Source organism: Acinonyx jubatus, chromosome B2, assembly GCF_027475565.1.
Source record: "Acinonyx jubatus isolate Ajub_Pintada_27869175 chromosome B2, VMU_Ajub_asm_v1.0, whole genome shotgun sequence".
Taxonomy (NCBI): domain Eukaryota; kingdom Metazoa; phylum Chordata; class Mammalia; order Carnivora; family Felidae; genus Acinonyx; species Acinonyx jubatus.
This window is the reverse complement of record NC_069385.1, coordinates 26,223,922-26,246,719: the sequence shown is the minus strand read 5'-3', so window position 1 is coordinate 26,246,719 and position 22,798 is coordinate 26,223,922. Positions and strand designations below refer to the sequence as shown.

At 39.0% G+C, this 22,798-nt stretch overlaps 1 protein-coding gene and 1 long non-coding RNA gene across 3 annotated transcripts in view; one reads left to right on the top strand and one right to left on the bottom strand.

The window, feature by feature from the left end:
- Positions 1 to 9,771, bottom strand: part of TXLNB (taxilin beta) — a 51,905-nt gene extending 42,134 nt beyond the window's left edge. The window contains exons 1-3 of one of the 2 annotated variants that reach the window (XM_027056757.2): positions 9,612 to 9,771; positions 7,904 to 8,008; positions 6,915 to 7,355 (exon numbers count right to left, since the gene is read on the bottom strand). In XM_027056757.2, coding sequence (XP_026912558.2) covers positions 6,915 to 7,341 — 427 coding nt within the window. In that variant the 5' untranslated portion in view covers positions 7,342 to 7,355; positions 7,904 to 8,008; positions 9,612 to 9,771. The remainder of the gene's footprint in view (positions 1 to 6,914; positions 7,356 to 7,903; positions 8,009 to 9,611) is intronic. The other variant, XM_015080184.3, reaches the window with a different exon arrangement.
- Positions 1,531 to 14,773, top strand: LOC113598659 (uncharacterized). Its single transcript, XR_003419314.2, has 2 exons — positions 1,531 to 3,325; positions 3,430 to 14,773. It is a non-coding gene; the product is annotated as an uncharacterized LOC113598659 (long non-coding RNA).
- Positions 14,774 to 22,798: the final 8,025 nt, after the last annotated feature.

The window sequence follows — 22,798 nt, the reverse complement described above, 5'->3', positions numbered from 1 at the left end:
AAAACCATCTCATCTGGGGGAGATGGGAACATTTTTGTCTTCACATGAAGTATCTTCTTTCCTTCTTATTTTCTTTAACTGCGAGAAGAGGGTTTTTGTCTTGTTTTGTTTTGGTCCCGTTGAGGTTTCTAATATTCGGTTCTAATATTCTGTTATTTTGCGTAGAAGGTTAACATTCGTGGGGCACCTGGGTGGCTCAGTGGGTTAAGCGCCTGACTTTGGCTCAGGTCATGATCTCACTGCTCATGAGTTCGAGCCCGGCATTGGGCACTCTGCTGTCTCAGCGCAGAGCCTGCTTCAGAGCCTCTCATTCTCTCTCTCTCTCTCTGTCTGTCTCTCTCCTGTGTGTGCTCTCTCTCAAAAATAAACATTTAGAAAGTTAACATTCGCAAGCAACAGTCTATCCTTCCCAAATGATTTCTCCCTTTAACGACAACAACCAAATCCAGGAAATTGGAGACAAGCATGTGCAGAATTAATAAACTCGTGACACCAGAGAGCTTAGTTTGTAAACTTGCATCGGTTTTGCTGGACTAGAATGCTGTGGGGGATTACCGTGGCGGGGAAGAATAGACGAAAAGATTGCTCCGCTTCTCATAAAGGCTGTAATTACAGTTCCACAGAAATGGGGTCATTTGGTGATAGTGTCAGACCCAAGAGACAAACTGACTTTTTCCAGGGACAGTTTACTGGGAGGGAATGACTGCCTTTCCCCCTAGTGTGTCATTCCAAAGCACTGTGATTGTGAGATTCGTCATAAAGAAAGCAAGGGACAGACCTGAGTCCCCACTCGAGCTGGGGGAGGCATGTGAAGGGCATTCGGTCACCCCTCCACAAAGTACGCATTTAGTAGTCGGTCCCCAGGAAGGTAGGACCACCTCAGCGACAAGAACGGGTGTGTTGCACCTGTGGCACGGTTGTAGACCGAGGGAGTATTGTAATATGAAGACGTGATTCTTACATCAAAGATATTAAAACACTTAAGATAATGAAGTCAGCTATATAAATATGACCTGGGATTTTTCTTAAACTTTCAGCATAGCGATAACCATTTAAACTAAATTTACACAGATTTTTTTAAGTTTATTTATATTCAGAGAGACAGAGACAGTGTGAGTGGGGAGGGGTGGAGAGAGAGAGAGAGAGAGAATCCCAAGCAGGCTCTGTGCTGCCAGCACAGGGCTCAATGTGGAGCCTGAACTCATGAACCATGAGATGGTGATGTGAGCCGAAACTAAGCATCAGATGCTTAACCGACTGAGCCGCCCAGGAGCCCTCTAAATTCATGCAGATTTGATGAGTGTCTAAAACCTTGTTCTTTCTCTTCCAAAATTATCTTTTAGAAATTGGGGGCTAAAATTTCATCTTGGTTACACACATGTGCCTTTCTCCCCCTCCCTAATTTCCATGTGTTGTGGCAGAAGCTTAAAGCTGGAAAAAGATCATGAATATTCTGTTTCAGTGTTAGACCCAGATTCGTATTTTTTTTTAATGTTTATTTATTTTTGAGAGAGAGAGACAGACAGACACACTGGACTAAGGATAAGGTCTAGAACCTGAGTTCTAGAACTCACCCTGCCATTGAGAAGTTGAGTAACCATTTTTACAGAGTCTTAACCTCTCTGGGCCTAAATTTCCCTGTCTATAAAATTAGTAAGTTGACTAAATGGGTTCTGAGTTTAGCATTTAGGATTTGTTGATTCCATGACTAGAGTAGTTTTAACCATTTTTAGCTTAATTTAGATAACAACAAAAACAGCAATGTTTGGATGGTATATTTGTCTTTCCAAAATATTTTTGTCCACTTTAAAAATTTATCAAGATTCTCTTATCCTTCATTATTTCCTCTCATAGTCTGGTTTTGTTTGTTGTGCTTGGTTTTAATGACCTACCAGTTTTGAAAATACTACCTGCCCTGTATTTTCTTGTTACATTGTTTTTATTTGGCCAACATTTCATATCTCTTGTGTTTTTAGTCACCTTGTTGTATGCGTTTGGAACTTCGGCCTCTTATTCAGTTGGGGAGTGGAACTGGACTTCTTTCTTTCTTTCTTTTTAAGTTTATTTATTTTAAGAGAGAGAGACAGAGTGAGCAAGCATGAGTGGGGGAGAGGCAGAGAGAGCGGGAGAGAGAGAATCTCAAGCTGACAGCGCAGAGCCCAACACAGGGCTGGATCCCACTAACCATGAGATCATGACTTGAGCCGAAATCAAGAGTCAGAAGCTTAAATGACTGAGCCACCCAGGGGCCCCTGGACCTGGACCTCTTATTAGATCAGGCGGTGATATGTTTAAACTGTTAGTGATTTCTTGGCTGTAACTATAAAGAAAACTTTCTTAAAAGGAAAAACCTTTAAGAGTCTAATAATGAGGAGGTTACTCCAGGGAAAACAAAACAAAACCTTATAATGAAAGAAAAATACCAGAAAGAGCAGGAAAAAATGAAAACATCTATTCCTAATTCTGATCAAAAGAGAATACTAATCATTTTGCTCAAATTGTATTTTTCTATCCTATTCTACCCACTTCTCTAAACCCCTCTCTCCTTTTAGGACCTGGCCCGAGATCTAGCGTTCCTGTGAATCTACTCATGAACCTTTCACTCTTTGCTGATTCCTCTTTCCCCTGAATTCCTCTGGCCTCCTACCATTTCTTCCAAAATAAATAAATAAATAAATAAATAAATAAAATAAATAAATTACCATTTGTATCAAGGCAAAATTTATTCCTCTTTCACAGTGAAACTAGAAATCAAGCTAAAATGGATGAAACACATCTTCTGGGAAAGGGCTCATTCTAAGGAAGAGTAAGTAAATGACTTTCTAAAGACATTTCAGAATCCATTGTCCTAGTCAAGGTCCTTAGATGATAGAACTGAAAGTCTACCTGTAACTAAAGATGAAACCCATTCACTGAGCTCTAATAAATGCTCCTCAACCAGTACCCCATTTAGTTTTTATGTATCTTCGGTCCTGCAATATTAGTGACTTCAGTTCTGCTCCCTTGCTTTCTTTGTGACTAATCTCACAGTCGCATCAACTAGTTGAGTAACCTCTTTTGCAGACTCTTAAACTCTCTAGGCTTCAATTTCCCTGTCTATAAAATTAGTGGGTTGACCAGATGTATTCTGAGCTCAGCCTGGACCTGTGGATCAGCTTTGTTTTCCTCCTAGGCTTACACTTCAAACCTATGCTTTCCTACTCAATCAGTTATCTACCTAAATATCAGAATGGACATTATATTCTGTCATTGTTTTGTGCTTAATACTATGTGGTGCTTGTGCAACCCACGTCCTGTTGGCAGACAAGTGATTATTAAGACACTTGTGAGTCTGGAGGATGGGGTGGGGGAGGCAAGGGGGAATACTTAGATGCTGACAGGGCGTGCCATGGTGCTGTCTAATGTTTTATATGTTCTTGTTTCTTTCAGTTCAAATGCCAAGGAGAAAGTGACTCTACCAACTAAAGAGATTTAAAAATGTTTCCCCAACTGCTTTGGTGCATAGTGTGTTGCTTGTGAGGGGGTATGCAGTCTCTAAAGGAAAAACAAGTCCTAGATACTTGGGTTGTAGAGACATTTCCCAAATATTCAAAGTGTTTGGGAAAGAAGGGTCTCTTTGGTCCAATAAGTCTAGGAAATGTTGTAAACTATGCCCATCACTATTGGACATTTTCATTGTTGTATACATTAAAGGTCAGAAAATTCTGGCAGTAATGAAACTTTAGCTTTGTTGAAATCTGAAATGTCCCAAAATATATACAATGGGAAAAATTTGGGTTAGAGAGCCAGAACATTTCAGCATCTCAAAATACCAACAAAACAAATATTATCTGAGAAGCATGCAATAATTAAAGAGTCATCTTCGATTAAGCACCTAAGCAAAGTCTAAGGATATCTTTTCAGGTACTGGTCAAATGAGTTACTAAAATTCTATAAAAGTCCAAATAGATTCTAACGAAGACCATAGTCAACACTTCACTTTTTTTTTTTTTTTTTTTTTGGTCTCCAAGAGGGCGGAAGAAGCACTTTCTAAAGCATCAGAATCATTGTTCCACAATCTGTTTGTATCAAAATTACCCAGGGTGCTTTGGTTCCACTCCATTCCTACAAATTCTGAATTTTTGTGCTCAGGAATAGCATTTTTTATAAATTCAGTATTCAATTCTAATGCACAATGAAGTTTAAGAACCACTGGTGTAGATGATAGTACAGAGCCGTTTAATTGATATACAGCTAATAAGCCTGCTAACGCTACATGCAGATGGCTGAAATAGTGTTTAAAATGGTGGTTACAACGGGCGCTTGGGTGGCTCAGTTGGTTGAGCATCAGACTCTGGATTTGGGCTCAGGGCACGAGCTCACGGTTCATGAAATGGAGCCCCTCAATGGGCTCTGTGCTGACTGTGCTTGGGATCTGTCTCTCTCTCTCTCTTTCTCTCTCTCTCTGCCCCTTCCCCACTTTTATTCACTCTCTCAAAATAAACTTAAAAAAAAATACATCGGTGGTTACCTATTTCAATTAGACTAAAAAATTTTTTTTAACATCATAATGTAGCTGAAACACTAGTGGTTAGAAGAACGTACTGATGGTGTTCAGGGGAATGGCATGGAAGGGTCAGCGTTTATACACATGCGGTTAGAGTGGACACGAGTGGGCACCCTGCTTCACAAACATTGGTTCTGACCACAGGCTTAGTTGAAATCTGGGAACTTGTAGATAGTGGGAGGATTAGAATTGTGGAATTTTTTTCTTTAAAATGGTTTTGACTGTTTGGTAATTAAATGGTTAATATGGATTTAGAAATAGCTCCTGGAAGACAGAGAAGAAACCACAATTGGTCTTCTTTGACTTTACTCCTATTTTCTTCATATCCTCTCAATACAACACAGACACATTCCTCTATAGAAGTTGTTTTAGAGTGAGAAAGCAAAATAACTTTCCTGGGTAGGAACACTTGAAATCATTCACCTCTGAGACGTGACTTTGTGTTGTCTTATGGGAAGTTACACAGGGACTAATCCAAAAGGGACTTTCCTGAGATGGCTTGGATAGATAAGGAAAAACAGTGTTTGAACGCAGAGCAACTTTATTCTCTTTCCCAAAGATCCAAAAACACTTGAGGGATTCCAATCTTGCACTTTGGAACTGGGTAGATATTTTCAAGGTATTATTTGGGTTATTTTATTCTTTATGCTGGGTGGGCCAAGTGCGCCATTTGAATGTGTCTTTTAGCCCTTCTTGAAATCATTGCCAGCAGTAGGTTTAAAGCACCATAGTCATATCCCACGCATTGGCATATTTGGGGGGTTATAGATAGCTCGTTATTGGAGTCCGAACCCCGCACTGACTCCAGCGCCCATGAGTTTTCACTTTGCCACGTTATCTTCCAGAAATGAATAAGACATTACAGCTTCTCCTGATAGATTCTCTACCTTCCTTGGGAAGCAGGTATATAAACAAATGATTGCTTCAGAAGATCGAATGGAGGACTAAGAAAGGTGATGCCAACTCTACCTGGGCATGTCAGGGAAGGTACCGTATAAGAGGTGGTATTTGTGGTGTCACAGTGGAATTCACCAAGGAAGACAGGCAGGGGGGCTATCCTGGGTATAGTAACATGCTTCCACCAGTAGCTAAAAGCTTAACCCATTCGCTCTTTTTTCACAGCCATTTCTGGTATAAAATCCCTCCCAACAACTTTCCTGTGCCTGTTCTTAGCACTTCTTCTATATAACAATTAGATTAAACGTCTGTTTTTCTCTCCATACCTACAGCTCCTTAACCAAAGGTCCATAATGACTTATTTATCTTTGTGTACCTAACGCAGTACCTTATAAGGACTAGGCATTCATAAATATTTGCTGAATCAATAAGCGAATGAGAGTAAACATGTTTTCTGCAATGTTTGACATTCTATAATTGATTGATTTCTAAAGAGTTTTGTTAATAAAAAATATTTCATGTAGTAATAGAACGTACTAAGTGATCTAATTGGTGATCATTTCATGTACAAACCATCTCTATATATTTTGTTTAAATCCAGATTCCACTAGCTTTGCTTTAAACAATTTCTCTTTCATTCATTTACTCACTCATTCCTCCTTGTAACAAGTATTTACTGAGTACCTAGCATGTGCCACCCACTATCTTAGATGCTAGGCATCCAATGGCATCTGAATGTACACACAATCCCTGTTCTTGATCGAAAAAAGCTAGCCGGGAAGACATGCATTAACCACATAATGGCAAAAAGGAAATGCACACTCTCAAATGCTGCTAAATGCTAGGAAGGAAAGATACATGGTACAATCGAAATAGAAAACAAGAAGACCTTATGTAGGGTTGGGCTAAGAAAATGCCATTTGGATTGTAAGCTAAATACTAAGTTAAGTGCCCAAAGGGCTGAATGGGTAAGGATTTCTAGGTAGAGGAAATAGGATGTATGTGGGCTTTGTGGGGGATGGAACGCATGGTGTGTTCAAACAAAGGAAAGAGAAGATCAGAATGATTGGCAATTAGGCAGTACTCATTGTGGTGCTGATAGGGGCAGAGAGTTCAGAAAAGGGGTGTTGTGGGCAAGAGTGATGGGAGATAAAGCTGGGAAGACTGGTTAGGGTTAGACCATTAGGGCCTGAAAGACCATGTTAAGAATTTTGGTTTTGCCCTAAGAGCAGTGGGAAACCATTGGAGAGAGAGGGTAGGTGAGCAACATGTTGAAAAGTTTGCTTTAGCTCTTTTGCGGGGAAGTGGCTAAACACAATTATAGCAAGGGAAGTTTAAGGAGACCCTGAAGGAAGCTATTACAGTAATAGCCAAAAATGAGATGTGGCTTTTAGTAAAGGTTGGAGGAAGTGTCCCTTTTTAGGAACACCTCAAAGAAAAGTCATGCATGCATTAGAACACAACTACTTGCCTAATCCTTTCAGGATTTTCTTTTCCAATTTTTGCTCTTTATTACTGACAGCCTCTTTGGCTGTGGCTGGCTCTCCAGAAGCTGTGGGTTCTCTCTCGATCTCTTCAGTGGCCTCATCACAGTCCCTGTCCTCATGGTCGGGTGGTTCTGTGTTCTCAGGCTGCTCCTTTGCTTTGGTGGGACCCTCTTTTTCAGTAGCAGACCCATATGTATTGATGATGTCTTCCAGTTGTCGGTTCAGCTCCTCAGAGATATCATGAGCTCCCTGTTCAGTCTGCATACCTGCCTTCCCCTCTGGTGCTTGGAGTAGGGTTGAGGAATCCTTCTCATCTTGCTTCTCCAGACCATTTTGAGTGGGTAATGAATTGTCCCCTGGAGGTGTTGATTGGGGTTCCCCCGAGAGCTGTACAGACTGATTCATCTCCATACTGGGAGCAGTATCTAGTGGTAAGCATAGTCAGGTTTTATGTAGTTAATACAGTTACATGTAAAATGTAAGGGTATCCCCACAAGGGCACCTACTGATTACAGTTTCTAACATAGAATGAATGTACTTTGACAAGACATCGATATTGCAGTTAGTTAAGGTAGAAACAGTGGGGAGCCATTTTTCCAAAGTGGGTCATACTACTAGCATATTTTTGGTTTTGGTCTTTAAGTTCCAGAAGAAATTCCTATTATTGACACTAATGGAGTAATTCAAGATATTGTTTTTCAGGTTGTGTTTGTCATGTTGCTTAAGCCAATTTGTGCTACCTCTCTCTGATATTATTCTATACAGCCTTACAATCATTGGAAGGACATGAATGTCTACATTAAAAATGTTTAAAGTGGTGTTATTTTTTCAAAGTTAAGACATTTAATACAAGAGCCACTGAACTTACTAAAATCATTCATAACAATTGTAGTCCTAAACTCTGTTTTAACCCATAAGTGAAGAGTTGATAAATATGAGTACATTGATGTAAATGAATTATTATACTGCATACAGGAAATACTTTCTGGCTTTTCTGGTATTTTCCTTTTCCCAGATGAGCAACACGTAATTATCCATCAGGAAGACACTTTTTCTGAGGTTCAAACTAGCTTCATTTCTGGAATAAGATGGAGAATGAAGGAGGGTATAAATTAACCAACAGACTAATATGGGACCATGGTGATGGTCATGATAACAATTTCTTGAATTTCCATAACACTTTTTTGTTCCAATGTAAAAACAGGCTTTCTTTTAGAAAAAAAAAAACAGATTGCAAATCTTTTCTCTCAGTCAAGAAGCTCTAGGATAACTTCATAATTTTTAGGAAATAGCAATGTTCCCAATATTATTGGGAAATAATCGACATATAATAGGGGCTGTTTGGAAATAGGTGCTGAAGTACAAGTTGAGTCAAGAATTCCAGGGTTTCTGGATATCACCGTTTCTAGGTTACAGTGGAATTGACTTAGGCCTTTAAGTTACGGTGCATTTTATTTGTCAATGGTATTTAATGGTGATGCTGCTAATTCTTAGCATAAAAATATGACAGGGTCCTCCTAGGGCATAGGTTCTGCTGTGGTGGGGGGATGAGAGCAAAAACAAAAGCATACTGTTCCATGCCTTGCACAGCTTCCTCCTCTTGTTCTCAGGGAAGGGCAGGTCAAGTGCTTGAGCACCAACAAGCACGAAAAATTCAACCTACAGTCATTGTCACCTACTTATGGCCCTCATCAAGTACTCCTTAATTTCGAAAGAAACACTTTTTTCTTGTATCCACTTTAATTCACCAACTTGATTATCAAATGATACAGTAAACAGCCTTAATGTTTCCATCACCGGCATTTTTTTGTGTCCTGACCCCTACTTGTTGGGCACACTCATCTATATATAACTCCTGCCTCCCCTAAACTCCAAGAAAGACACACAGCACCCGCTGTCCAGCCAGAAGTTATTTTAAGCTCTTCTAAAAGTAGCCGTGGCATCTGGCACTTCTTTGAAAATCAAGGGAAGCGAATCCTTTTTAAATCAAAACTAAAAGCAGTAAACATTTACTGGCTTAAATACATATGTGAGTTTTAACGTGTTAGGGAGGCTTCTTGGGATGAAATAAAATCTAAAGTAAACCCAACTTCAAAGCAATGAATTTAAAACTGTTCACAGGAGTTTTAATACGGTTAGTCTAAATGCAAAAGTTTGGTTGTATTTGATTTATTCTTCATTCCTCAGAGGCCACAGTCATTGATGTTTTTAATATTAATTCCATGGATATCCCTTAAACTCATATCCCACATTTACTTTAAAACAGAGTTGACTGAGTCATTGTAAACCACGAGACAACTCAATTCCTAAAAGTAGCCTCAGGATAAATCAACAAGAAGGGGGAAAAAAAAACAAATTCAAGAAACTCTGCTACTTTTAAATTGTCCCTTTCACTATGAATAACTTGACAGCAAGAAATTATTTCTAAATTTTATCTTCTTAATAAACTTTATTGCCTCGTTTTCTTTATTTTTTTCTCCTCTAAGAATTTTTCACTTGTATTGGTAGTCCAGCCAATTATCACACGCATCCCTTTCTGAGCAACACATTTCAATTATAAATAAAACAATGGAAAGTTCTTCCACAGTTCACTGGCAGCCTCAAAGTTGCAAGTTTTGAACACCACAAACCGCACCCTCCAGCTTCTCACAGGGCTTGGGGGGAGCATTTGTCGCACTTACCAGAAGGCAAGGAGCTAAGCAGAAAGAGAAGAGGCAAAAAGCAGCAAAAAGCTAGTGAGAGGAGCCCCGACAGCAGGAGACAGGCAGGCAGGCGGCTGTGTTCTTACAAGGGAGAGAGAAACCACACACACACACACACACACACACATACACACACACACCACAGGCACAGCAGGAGAGCAGCGAGGGGGTGGGGAGGGAAAGGAACAGCGTGTGACACAGCAAGAGAGAAATACACCCAAGTTTCAGTAGCTGCCTCCTGGGCAAACGTCTTGAGAAAAGAGAAGCAGTTGGTATATCTTATCAAACTCTCTGTGTTTTGTCCTTAAAAAAATTTAACTCTCACTAGATGCCCCTCTGTTAGAGCGATTTTTCACCCGTGTTCTTTCGGGCAGAGATCAGTTTTTCTTATTTCTGGGTTTATCTCCAGTGTGGTCTATGAATCATCTTACTTTTTTTTTCCTTCTTATGCTAGTCTAATTAGTGTCAGATTTCTTATGGGAATCATGGGGGGGGGGCGGGGGGACAATGGCATAACAAAAAGGAGGTGGTAGAACTCCTTAAATCCTGATGTCATTGGTTGGTTTGTAAAATTTGAAATAAAAATCGAAGTGGTGTCCTGGAGCTGGGTTTAGTGGCATCTTCATGTACACAGTAATTGGCGTGGCCTCACATCCCACGTCTTACTGACGTCACTGCCTTCACATCTATTTTAGATAAGCCCTATGGGGAGGCAGTCACTTTTTCTTTTTGAGTTGGAGACTTTTCCACTGCTGCTTTCCCAAGTTTTTCCACCCTTCTTAGGTCTTCAACCTGCTCCGTAACCCTCCTCAGAGAAAGAACCTTCTGCCTCTTTCTCTTGACTTACAACCATGCCCTTTATTTTCTGTTTCTGGAGAATGTGTTCCTCCATTAGAGTTTCTGTTCTGGGACTGGGTGGGCATAATGACACCTGTCGTGGTATGCAGAATAGTGCCACCAGAAAGATGTCCACATCCTAATCCCAGAAACTCTGTGAATTCGTTACTTTGCAAGGTGAAAGAGACTTTGCAGGTGTGATTAAATTAAGGATCTTGAGATGGGGGAATTATCCAGAATTATCTGGGTGGGCCCAATGTAATCACAAGGGTCCTTATAACAAAAGAAAGAAGCAGGAGGGTCAGTGTCAGAAAAAGACACCAAAAGAGGTCATAGTGCTGTGGGGCCACAAACCAAGGGATTTGGGAAGCTTCTCGGAGCTGGGGAAGGCAAAGAAATGGATTGTTCTCTAGATCCTCCAGAAGGAATGCAATTCTGCAGACACCTGATTTTAGCTTGGTAAAATTCATTGTGGAGTCCTGACCTCCAGAACTATAAAATAATAAATTTGTATTGTTTCAGTGCTATCAGATTCATGGTAAATTGTTACCTTAGTAAAGGAAAACTAAAATATCCTGCCCCCATTTTCTCACCCCCTTCTCTGAGTTCAGGGGAGGAGGCATAAGTTATATATCAGATGAGTGTTCCCAACAAATAGGGGTCAGGATAAAGAAATTACAATAATGAAGACAATAAGCTGTTTACTGCATCATTTGATGATAAGGTTGGTAAATTAAAATGGGTGGGAGAAAAAAAGTACCTCTTTCTAAATTAATGTGTTCTTGGTGAGGACCTAGAACTGGGCGGCATACCATACTGGATTGCATTAAACTGACCCAGTTAGAATTCTCAGTGAGTATAAACAGTAAGTCAGTGCTTCTCAAATTTAAGTAATGCACATATTTTTTAACAGAATTTTTAATAATGAAATTAATTTAAAGGAAAAAAAAGAACTCACCGTGATTGAACTAAGTTACTGTATTATCATTTGTAGCAGTATGTACTAATATAAAAGTAGATATAAACATCTGCTGCTTATAATTATTATATGGTACCAATTTTAAAAACATCATTTAAAGAACCCTATGAGATGAACAAGTATAATTCAAATGAAAATATTACTTTTATGTGGCAGATGGTATTTTGCTGAACCCAAATTGCCACTTGCAACACAAATATGGTACTGCCTGCTGGTCCTATTGAGTTCATGACACTCTTCTACAATGTGCCTGAGAAATGACTCAATTTATTCAACACTTGGTCCATTCAAATTATTACATAAGTTTCATTGACCTTAACTGCCATAATTTCAGTTGGACTTCCTTTGATTCTAACATCATTTATAGCTGTTTCTCACTTTCTTTTTCTTTTTAAAGATTTACTTTCTTTTCGTATATATTGAGAGAGCACACGAGAGGGGGAGAGGGGCAGAAAGAGAGACAGAGAGAGAAAGAGAGAGGGACAATCTTAAGCAAGCTCCACACTCAGCACAGAGCCTGATGCAGGGCTTGATCCCATGACCCTGGGATCGTAACCTGAGCCAAAATCAAGAGTCAGATGTTCAACCAACTGAGCCACTCAGGCGCCCCTCATTTTCTTGCAATTATTAAAGTAGTGCTACTTATATACCCTCACCTGGGCCATAACCCTAACCCTAAGATCTGAGAAAACCCTAACCCTAGATCTGAGAAAAAATAAAAAATAAAAAAGAACGGAATATTACTCAGCCATAAAAAATAATGAAATCTAGTTATTTGCAATTACATGGATGGAGCTAGAGAGTATTATGCTGAGCTAAATAAGTCAGTCAGTATATTATTTCACTCATTGGTGGAATTTAAGAAACAAAACACATAGGCACAGTGGAAAAAAAAAAAAGAAAGGGAGAGGCAAACCAAGAAACAGACTCTTAACTATGGAGAACAAACTGATGGTTACCAAGGAGATGTGGGTGGTGGGGGGATTGGGTCACATAGGTGATGAGGATTAAAGAGTGCACTTGTGATGAGCAAGGGCGTTGTATGGAAGTTTTAAATGACAATATCATATACCTGAAACTAATATTACACTCTATGTTAATGAAATGGAATTCAAATAAAAACTTAAAAAAAAAACGTAGTGCTACTTGGAGCTAAGTTGATTAGATGTGCACATAATAGAATAGTGATGGCACCAAAATGACAGTTATCCAGACGATCCAGAATAGGCTTATACATTTTCAATTATTATTGAAATGTATACAAACACACAAACTTGTAGCTCTCTAGAATCCTTCTGTGGCCTGGTAGAGGCCCAAAGAACTGGGAAGGTAAAGAAAACAAATCAATAGAGCTGAGTGTTTTATAATAAAATAAACCTTTGAGCTATTGTAAGGAATATATATTTTTTGAAAATAACATTTTAATTTTTATGCAAATATTACAAGAAAATTGGAAGTCACTGATGGTAAGTTTACCACAAGAAAAAATAATCCCTTGTCCTCCTCCTCACCCTGTTCCTCCAACCTTGTCATATTCCCCAGGGGTAATAATATTAAACTGTTGCAGGTATTTCCCCAGTAGTTTACTTTCTCATTTATAAATAAGATGCTGATATTGCTGTCAACTCATCAGTTTTTGACATTACCTATTGTCTTCCCATAATAATAGATAAAGATTTTAGCTATACCCCCTTTTCCTCATTTTCTTCATTAAATTACAACTCAATTTTTAATTCATATTCTATATTTTCATTATTGAAATAATGTTCATTGCTAAATTGGGTAAAGCACTGACTATAAATAATTCCATACTTTTGTAACTTTTTGTTTTTCCTGGAGTTAATGATTACTTTTTCTTTTCATTTGCTTAGTATTGAGGCTATTCTGTTTTCCCAAACTGCACAAAAGTTCTGTAAAATGCTTGCTATGCAATTTTCCACAAGATATAATCTATCAGATAATTTATACATTCTAGTATTTTCTTGAAGATATCACCCCCATATACAAACATCCCCAGAGCGTTGACTTTCTGCTATGGTCTGGTTTGGTGACTTTCTCGGCCTGCTGCACAGCTGTGGTCCTAACACTTCCCCTGATGTCATCCTGGGAATTCCTTTACCTTTCTCTTGTTTCCTGATTCCCATTCTTCCTCTTTCTTGGTGTACTTCCTCATTTAGTAAAACATGCTGTCTGTTGGCTTTCTGAGAAAGCATTTATGGGGGACTTTGTACGTCTCAAATGCTTTTTCTCTACCCTTATACTTACTTGATTGCTTGGCTGGATGTAAACTTTTTTACAGAACGTAAAAAATTTTTTTTGATAAAACTTTTTTACATATCTATTGAATTTTTAAAGGCATTATTCCCTTGTCTTTTAGGTTTCATTTTTTTTTTTCTTAAAGGGTAAGGTCATTTTTATTTTTGATCTCTTGTATGATCTTTTTTTCTTTTTTTTCTTTTCCTTCCCTTTGTGGAACCTTTAGAATCTTCTCTTTATCCTTTATATCCTGAAGTTTCACAATGATAAAATTTGATGTGCATTTTCCCCCATTTATTGTGTTGGATGCTTAATGGTTTTTAAATCTAGAGACTTACAGCTTTAACTTCCTTCCCACTTTATCATTGTTGCTCACCCACTTCCTCCTCTGGGCCTCATAACTCTGAGTGTAGTCTTTCTGGTGAAGCTTCCCCAGAGAACAATCCTCAGGTATCCTGAAAGGATGGAGAGAGGTGACTTTACTTTTTTAGGTGCGACTGGGGACGCTTGGGTCTGACCATTCTCCTAATTAAAAACCAACAACCAAAACCCAATCCATAAAATCAGCTCTACTAATATTTTTGATAGTACCTCTACCTGCTGAATATTAACCTCAAATTCTTTAGTTTTTTCAAAATATACCAAGAAAAGGGGTGCCTGGGTGGCTCAGTCAGTGGAATAGGCTCAGGTCATGATCTCATGAGTTTGAGTCCTGGGTAAGGCTCTGTGCGGACAGCTTAGAGCCCGGAGTCTGCTTTAGATTCTGTGTCTCCCTCTCTCTGCCCCTCCCATGCTTGCACGCTCTCTCTCTCTCTCTCTCTCTCTCAAAAATAAATAAAATAGGGGCGCCTGGGTGGCGCAGTCGGTTAAGCGTCCGACTTCAGCCAGGTCACGATCTCGCGGTCTGGGAGTTCGAGCCCCGCGTCAGGCTCTGGGCTGATGGCTCAGAGCCTGGAGCCTGTTTCCCATTCTGTGTCTCCCTCTCTCTCTGCCCCTCCCCTGTTCATGCTCTGTCTCTCTCTCTCCCAAAAATAAATAAACGTTGAAAAAAATAAATAAATAAATAAAATATTTAGAAAATATTGAACAAAACAAAACAAAATCTACCAAGAAAATGATATTGCTTCTAACTTTCCCACTGTCTTTCCCTCATCCTGCTAAACCATTTCTGTGAAGCACCCTTTTTCTGTTGAATCATTTACTATTATGTGTTTTGTTCTAGTCTTCATTATGGTTTGAGATTTACAGATTCAATTCTGGTTTCATTGATGTTACAGTTTCTTTTTCTTTTTCTTGTTCTTGTTTGCTATAGAATTTTAGAGGAAAAAGAGATCAGAAAAATTTTTACAATGCCATCTTGGAATCAGGGAGATCTGTTTAATCATTACAGTGATCCAACAATGAAATGAACTATTACCCAAAATCAGAAGCTCCAGTACCAGAAATATCTCATAAAGTCTCGGTTGTTCTTTCTTTTAAAGACATTGAAGAAGAAATTCCTACCTGGGGTGGGAGAGACTTAGATTAAATGACTCACTTAATACATCTTTCAAATATAAGAGTTTATTAATTCTATACTTTTTTACTATGGATTTAAGGGAAGCAGAAATCATATAATAATTAAGATTATATGCCTGAAAATCAGGCAGGTTGCATATTAATTCTAGATCTGTCTTTTACTTAGACTATATTTTAACTTCCTCAGTTTCCTTCTCTGTAAGATAAGGACTACCTATTTTATATGACTGTTATAAGACAACACAACAAATGTGGTCTATATAATGAATACATAATCTATGTTAACTAATTCCAATAATGATATGCTTAACCTGTGAAATGGAAATTAATATTTTCTACACTAATAGTATTTTGTAATTGTTGCTGTCTAGAAACATTTATATCTGAGAATGTATTGTATTATCTCTTGGTCATGGTATGCCTGGGTTAGATTGGCTTGTGGTGAGGAGCAAATCTTTGTAAATTCTGTTCCTACTCATCAGACATCATCTCTCTGTTTCTGGAAAAGGGGAAAATGTAGGACCGTGGCCAAGCAGAAATTATTTTCAGTTAGTCTAAATTCAAAAGTAGGCAGCAGGTCACAATGGCTCGATTCTTATGGTGATGCCTGTTTAATTTGCACTAGCTGTGCACAGGTGGTCTTCAGAAGTGCAATTATGATTCACTTCCTATGAAAAGAATTTGGTTTTATTAATTATAAGCAAGAATTAGGCAAACAAAGATTTTCTCTAGACAGGGCAATGTGAACTAGCTTTCATGAATAAAATAAATCATTCGAAACTTGCATAAATACTGGGTGCTACACTTGTGCTTGGAAAGATCTCCTCTTTTTAAGTGGCCTTATTTGATTACACTTAAAATTTTTTTCATGATAACAATTTAATCATGGATTTCTTCTTATAAATAATGCGGATAAATTTTAGAGTCAGCTTCTTACATGGATTCTCTGTTTAATCTGAATTATGATTTTGCTGCATGGATTCTACAAGGGAGACTTGCTTGTGTCAATATTTTGTCCAAGGAAGACAGAATAAAGTCTGTCACATTGTATAACATTGGATATTTCATCTTGGAAAAGCCTCTCCCTACTTCATTGCCGAATGTCGTAGAGATCTGGGAGTGTGGGACTGTGTGTTGCCTTGTTCATCTATAATGTGTCCACTGAGGGTAGAGCTGCCCAGGTCTGCAGCAATGACATTCTCCTGGAACAGGCTTCACTGTTCCAACGTCTGAGTGCCAGCAAGTGGGCTCAAAGGCCACATGGTTGAAGCATGGAGACATGTCTCCCCTTAGTCCTGTCTAAAACGTGTGTCATCAGCAGTTTGCCCAGCAGAGTTCTAGGATGTTCCTTGGGTGGGGGGTCTGCTTGTTGTTGCAGACCAGCAGGAAAATCCTGCTCACATTTGAATATTCATAACATAATTCTGGGGGCAGAAGCTCCTGAACTCCAGGGGAACTGTTACTTTCACATCCCCCATCCTCTGGTTCATATTCCCTAGAGGAAATGTGGACTACACACCCCATTTGAAAGAGCTATGATCACAAGATACCAAAATTAATGGCAACAAGAAGGCAGTGATGAAGGCTGAAAATGCCAATTGCTGATGGTCCCAACTTTGAGGTTGCCAAGCCCACCCACGGTTTTGGACCGTCAGGTGTATCCTATCCCCCAACCCTCCCCCTCTTCTCATGCTTCCTTTTTCTGGGATTTGATGGCTTTTGCAGCATCTGCAGAATCTTGACAAGGGAAGGGACCTCACAGATTACCTTGTCATCTCCCTTGGACTCAGAGGTTTTGTCCAAAGCCACCCTGACCTGTCCTGAGGTAGACGACATTTTGAAGGAAAATAAATCAGCCCTTCCTAATAAGCTAGCACTACTTGTCACTAGTTAAATAAAGGAATAGTTTCCCAAAATGATAGATCCATTGTGTTTTACCACAAAAGCAATTGTGCCTCCTTTCAAAGATTTGACAAAGGCATTTCCTTCAAAACCCTTTTTTGAGGTTTGGTGACTAATGACTACAAGGTTCATCTTTCTCTTCTCTGTTTAGTTCAAAGGTTCTTTTGATTCTTCTTCATGAGTGTCATGAGGCTCCCCTTCCCCTGCTGATCACAGAGCAATTCTCAGAAAGGGTCTAAGGTTGAACTTGTGTTTAAGGAAGACTGTCATTTTGATGTGTTAAAAAAATAGGGGTGTGGTGGTTTTCTAGCGACAAGCTGGTGGGTTCTCTTTTCCTTCCCTCTTGCAATGCAGTTCTTAGCATAGAGTCTGGACCTATTTTTTTTTTAAGTTTATTTATTTTGAGAGAGAGAGAGAGAGAGAGAGAGAGAGAAACAGAGAGAGAGGGAGGAAGAGAATCCCAAGCAGGCTCCATGCTGTCAGCATAGAGCCCGATGCTGGGATAGAGCCTGTGAGATCATGATCTGAGCTGAAATCAAGAGTCAGACGCTTAACTGACTGAAGCACCCAGGAGGCCCCGTGGATCTGTTTTGAAATTCTAAGCATGTTATTTTCCTCCCAATAGTTTGATGTGGGTATGATAGGATCTGGAACAACACAGACCCTGAGAATGGCAGAGGTGGTCAGTGGGATAAGATCGGGTGGGCGAATGCTTAGACTCTAACACCTTACTTTTTGAATCCTTCTTATTATGTCTCTTCCTTACTTCCTTTTTGTGGTATGGGATGCCTAAGCTTTGTTGTTTTAGAGACAGACCATTAACTGTCTATCTAGTTTGCCTATCTAGTTTGCCTGTCTATCTAGTCTTTAAGAGCATTTCTGGCTCTGAATAATCTCTTACGTGACTGGTTGTTCCTGGACTAGATTAATTTACCATTTGTGCTCCTTGGTTCAATTTCAAGCACTGGGGAGGAAGCACCTTACCTTTCCCATTCATCTTTAAACGATTTTGTGGACCCATTCTATACCCATTTGGATTTGAATTAACCAGCCATTGTCCCATATTGTAGTTGGATGCTGTCAGAGCTGGCTTGCTGCCTAACTCCAAGGGTCATTAATGAATCAAAATAAAGGGTCCCCACCCAGCTTTGTGCATCATGGTGGTCCTAGGTTCACTATGGCCAGATGGAATCATGGTATCTGGGAAGGACAAATTCCTAAGTGTCTTTCTCACAGGTACCCAAGAGAGGTTGCAAAAGCATTAAAAACATGAAGAAAAAATTTAAGGGGATCTTCTCACGTTTCTGTAGAGTGCCAGCAATCGCAAAAGGTAATAGTGTTAAGCACTTTATTGGGAAAAATGTCCACTATTATTAAAAAGTAGTGATACTCGGCTGCCGAGATATGAGTGCCTCAGCGAATCTCTGAAACCTCTGCTGTTGCTCTTAGCCCTGCATCTACCTTCCCGCGGCATCCCTGCAAACCACCATATATCCCTCCTGCAGGGATCCCAGGAAGCCTTCTCTTGGTTGTCTAGAAATAAAAATAAGGCATGATCACTGTATCCCCATAGATTAGAAGAGGACAGCCTAAAACTAACAGGTTTGAGTTCTCACCAAAGGAAGTGCTGTCCTGGGTGTCCCCAGTGAATGAGACAAGGGATGTTCACCAGAAGGAATCTGTTCACAGGAATGAACACTTGAACACTGCCTGAACCTTACTTTCAGAGTCATTGGATGGAGATAAAGATCAACTAACTCCCCCCCAGAGTGCATATTAAAATATGTATCATCATAAACTATACATTAACAAAAAGAATTGTACCTTTCCTTAAACAACAACAACAACAACAAAGCAAAACAAAATAGGCAACTAACGTAAGTTTTTAAAATTCACAATTTAAAATCCAGAGATCTTAGAATCTAAAGAATGAGTGTCTTTTGAGGGGAGGCAACAAGTAAACAATTAAAAAAAACATACACTTGGGGCACCTGGGTGACTCAGTAGGGTGAGAACCTCACTCTTGATTTCAGGTCAGGTTATGATCTCATGGGTTTGTGAGATCAAACCCCGCATTGGGCTCTGTGCTGACAATGCAGAGCCTGCTTGGGATTCTCTGTTTCCCTCTCTCTCTCTCTGCCCCTCCCCTGCTCATGCTCCTCTCTCTCTCTCTAAAATAAAGTAAATAAACATAAAAAAATACACTTAATTGAAATTATGAAGCTTTATTGGTCAAAAGTGTGTATGAACAATTTGTATTTGAATATTTTGCTTGAATGGCATTATGTGTCAATGTATCTAGATAAATATTATATGAATTACGCTGCTTTAAATGAATACTTTTTTATACCATAGATTTAAGCTCAAGAAGAGACATTTGACTTTGTGCTAATAAGAATGAAATAAGGCCAAGGAAGGGATGGGAAGCTTGGGCCTGAGTAAAGTTCTGAGATGGGAAAAAAGTGGCTATTTAAAATGTGTCATAGTAGCAAAAGCCCCAGTTCTGGAAAGATAAAGGTTGAGCAATAGCAACAACAAAAAATAATCTGGTCGTTTTTCCAAATTGGGTCATTCTGGATTAAAAGCCCGTTAAATTTTGAAGTGTAACCTTCCTACATCATATAATTAAACTGGGAAATTTAATATGATTTGTGGTTTTCTCTGTAAGGTTAAGTGACATAGATTAGATTTCTGCATAAAAACAAGCAAAAATAGGGGCGCCTTGGTGGCTCAGTGGGTTGAGCTTCCGACTTTGGCTCAGGTCATGATCTCATGGTTTGTGAGTTCGAGCCTTGCATCGGGCTCTGTGCTGACAGCTCAGAGCCTGGAGCCTGCTTTGGATTCTGTGTCTCCCTCTCTGCCCGTCCCCTGCTTCTGCTCTCTCTCTCTCAGTCTCTTAAAAATATATATAAGAAAACATTAAAATAAGTTTAGGGGCACCTGGGTGGCTCAGTGGGTTGAGCTTCTGACTTTGGCTCAGGTCATGATCTCCTGGTCCGTGAGTTTGAGCCCCGCATCGGGTTCTGTGCCACAGCTCAGAGCCTGGAGCCTGCTTTGGATTCTGTGTCTCCCTCTCTCTCTCTGCCCCTCCCCTGCTTGTGCTCTCTCTCTTGCTCTCTCAAAATTAAAAACATTAAAAAAAAAAGTGAAAATATGCAATTTTGTTAGGTAAATGTGCATAATATTTCTACCAAACTGTCCAATTTTGATATATTCTGCATATTTTCTGATATTCTAAAGTAGTTTTTGGAAGCTTGAATTCATAACATTTTAAGTAACAGATACTTTTATTTATTCAGAGGCCTCTGAGAAACTCGAGTTCTATACTGGTATCATCTGTAATTAAATTAAAGACATGTATTTTTGATTGATAAGTGAAATTTTATCAGATGATATATTCAAAATATATGAATGTTTGATCGTAGGTCAAAGGAGACTTTGTGTCTAAGCCTCCAAAGCCCAAGTTTACATGTAATGTTATTTGCACACAGCGCCTTTCCTTGATCTCTCTACAGAAAATTAAACACTTTGAACTGACTTGGTCCTAGAATGAAGTGGAACTTAGAGAATCAATTGGGTTCCTAAAATGCAAATAAAACATTCTATGATCTGTTAAGCTGCTAAGGAAATGAGGACACGATGAATGGTATATACAAGGAAGTGCTTGGGGCTCAGGAAGGGGGGGAGATACATTTAAAGAGTATCAGGAAAGGGCAAAATTTGAGAGAGCTAAGTTTTAATTAAATGTGTGAAATAGAAATTACTGGAAATTAGAGAGGAGTAAGAAGAATCAATTTGCGCAGCATGCACTCATGCACTTAGATAAATGAACTTGTATTTTTAATTGCACAGTATTAGTGGACCACAAATTAAAACTCTTTCCATCCTCTCAGAGTGGACTGGACTAGTTTTGTGCTGTCTTCTGAAGCTGAATATTAGCATTAGCACCAAGAAAGGAGTAGTGACCCAAAGCCTCCACTTGCCAAGACGCGGAATTGGCAGCTGTGTGAATGCCGAGGAACTCAGACTCTAAACCAATTGAAACAACAGAAATAAACCATTTGTCAAACAAGCATCTACACAGCTATGAAGAATGAAGGCTGCAGAAGGAACTTAGAACCAAGTAGCTGGAATGCACATCCCTTCCAGGATCCCCTCTCGAAACAAAAGTAACTACATATAGAATGGTGTACTCTATTCAATACTTCATGACTCATATTGATGTTAGGGTGAGTCTTTTGGGGCTCTTAGTCAAGTAAAGAAGATAAGAAATTATTCTTACTTATATAAGAGAAAAGGTGCTATGATTATAGGATTCCTCAAATTAAGGAGGTACATCATAATTTAAGAACAGAATTAGAAATATTAATGTAAACTTTAAAAGAAAATTTTTGCAGGGGCACCTGGGTGGCTCAGTCGGTTAAGTGCCCAACTCTTGATCTCAGCTCAGGTCTTAATCTCAGGGTTGTTAGTTCAAGCCTGGCATTGGGCTCCACCATGGGCCTGAGCTTTAAAAAAAAAAAAAAAGGAAGAAAACATTTGTAGCTTTAATACTGAAATAACCTAGGAGCAATGTTACCCCATGCTGCGAGCTATTATGTAGTTCTTGGTCTCTCTGTTTTTTCACTGAAAGAAACTAAGGGTCCTTGGAGAAATATCTCAGTCTATGCATGATCTAGGTATACAACTTGGATAGTTGTGCCAGAAAGAAAGCTTTCAAAATAAATAAATTCATATCTAAAAGACAAGAAAGTGCCTAAGTGAAGTGCAAAGTTGTGACATTAAACATGATAATAAATCCTTCAGTCCCCTTAAATACATTTAATCTATTAAAAAGCTATGGTTCCCTAATGATGAACAAAAAGAAAAAAAGATAACATTAAGTATTTGAAAAAAGATGAAGGGACTAGAATTTATTATTGCTGAGCCTTGTTATTTACTTGGCATTATTGGCTTATTTATTGTATGTATAAAGATGACAGAAATGAGTTAATCCTAAATGTATCAGTTAGAAGGCATTTTCTGACACAAGGTAGGAATGTCATTAGAAAGACTCCATAACTTGTGACTCTAAGACAGAAGCCATGGGAAATATCCAAAAGTCATTGGCATCACTTGTTTTAAAGTTTTTTTAAAAAATTAAATTTAAGTAGCATTGGTTTCAGGAGTAGAATTTAGTGATTCATCACTTACCTGTAACACCCAGTGCTCATCCCAACAAGTGCCTTCCTTTATGCCCATCACCCGTTTATCTCATCCCCCCCCCCCGACCCAACACCCCTACAGCAACCCTCAGCTTGTTCTCTGTATTTAAGAGTCTCTTATGGTTTACCTCCCTCTCTTTTTATTTTATTTCTTCTTCCCTTCCCCTATGTTCATCTGTTTTGTTTCTTAAATTCCACATATGAGGGAAACCATATGATAATTGGTCTTTCTCTGACTTATTTCACTTAGCATAATACACTCTAGTTCCATCCACATTATTGCAAATGGCAAAATTTCATTCTTTTTGATCACTGAGTAATATTCCATTGTATATATACACCACATCTTTACCCATTCATCATTCGATGGTCATTTGGGCTCTTTCCATAGTTTGGCTGTTGTTGATAGTGCTGCTACATTTGTATCGCTCTTTAAATGACGCAAAGAATGGGAAAGAATGTATACCATG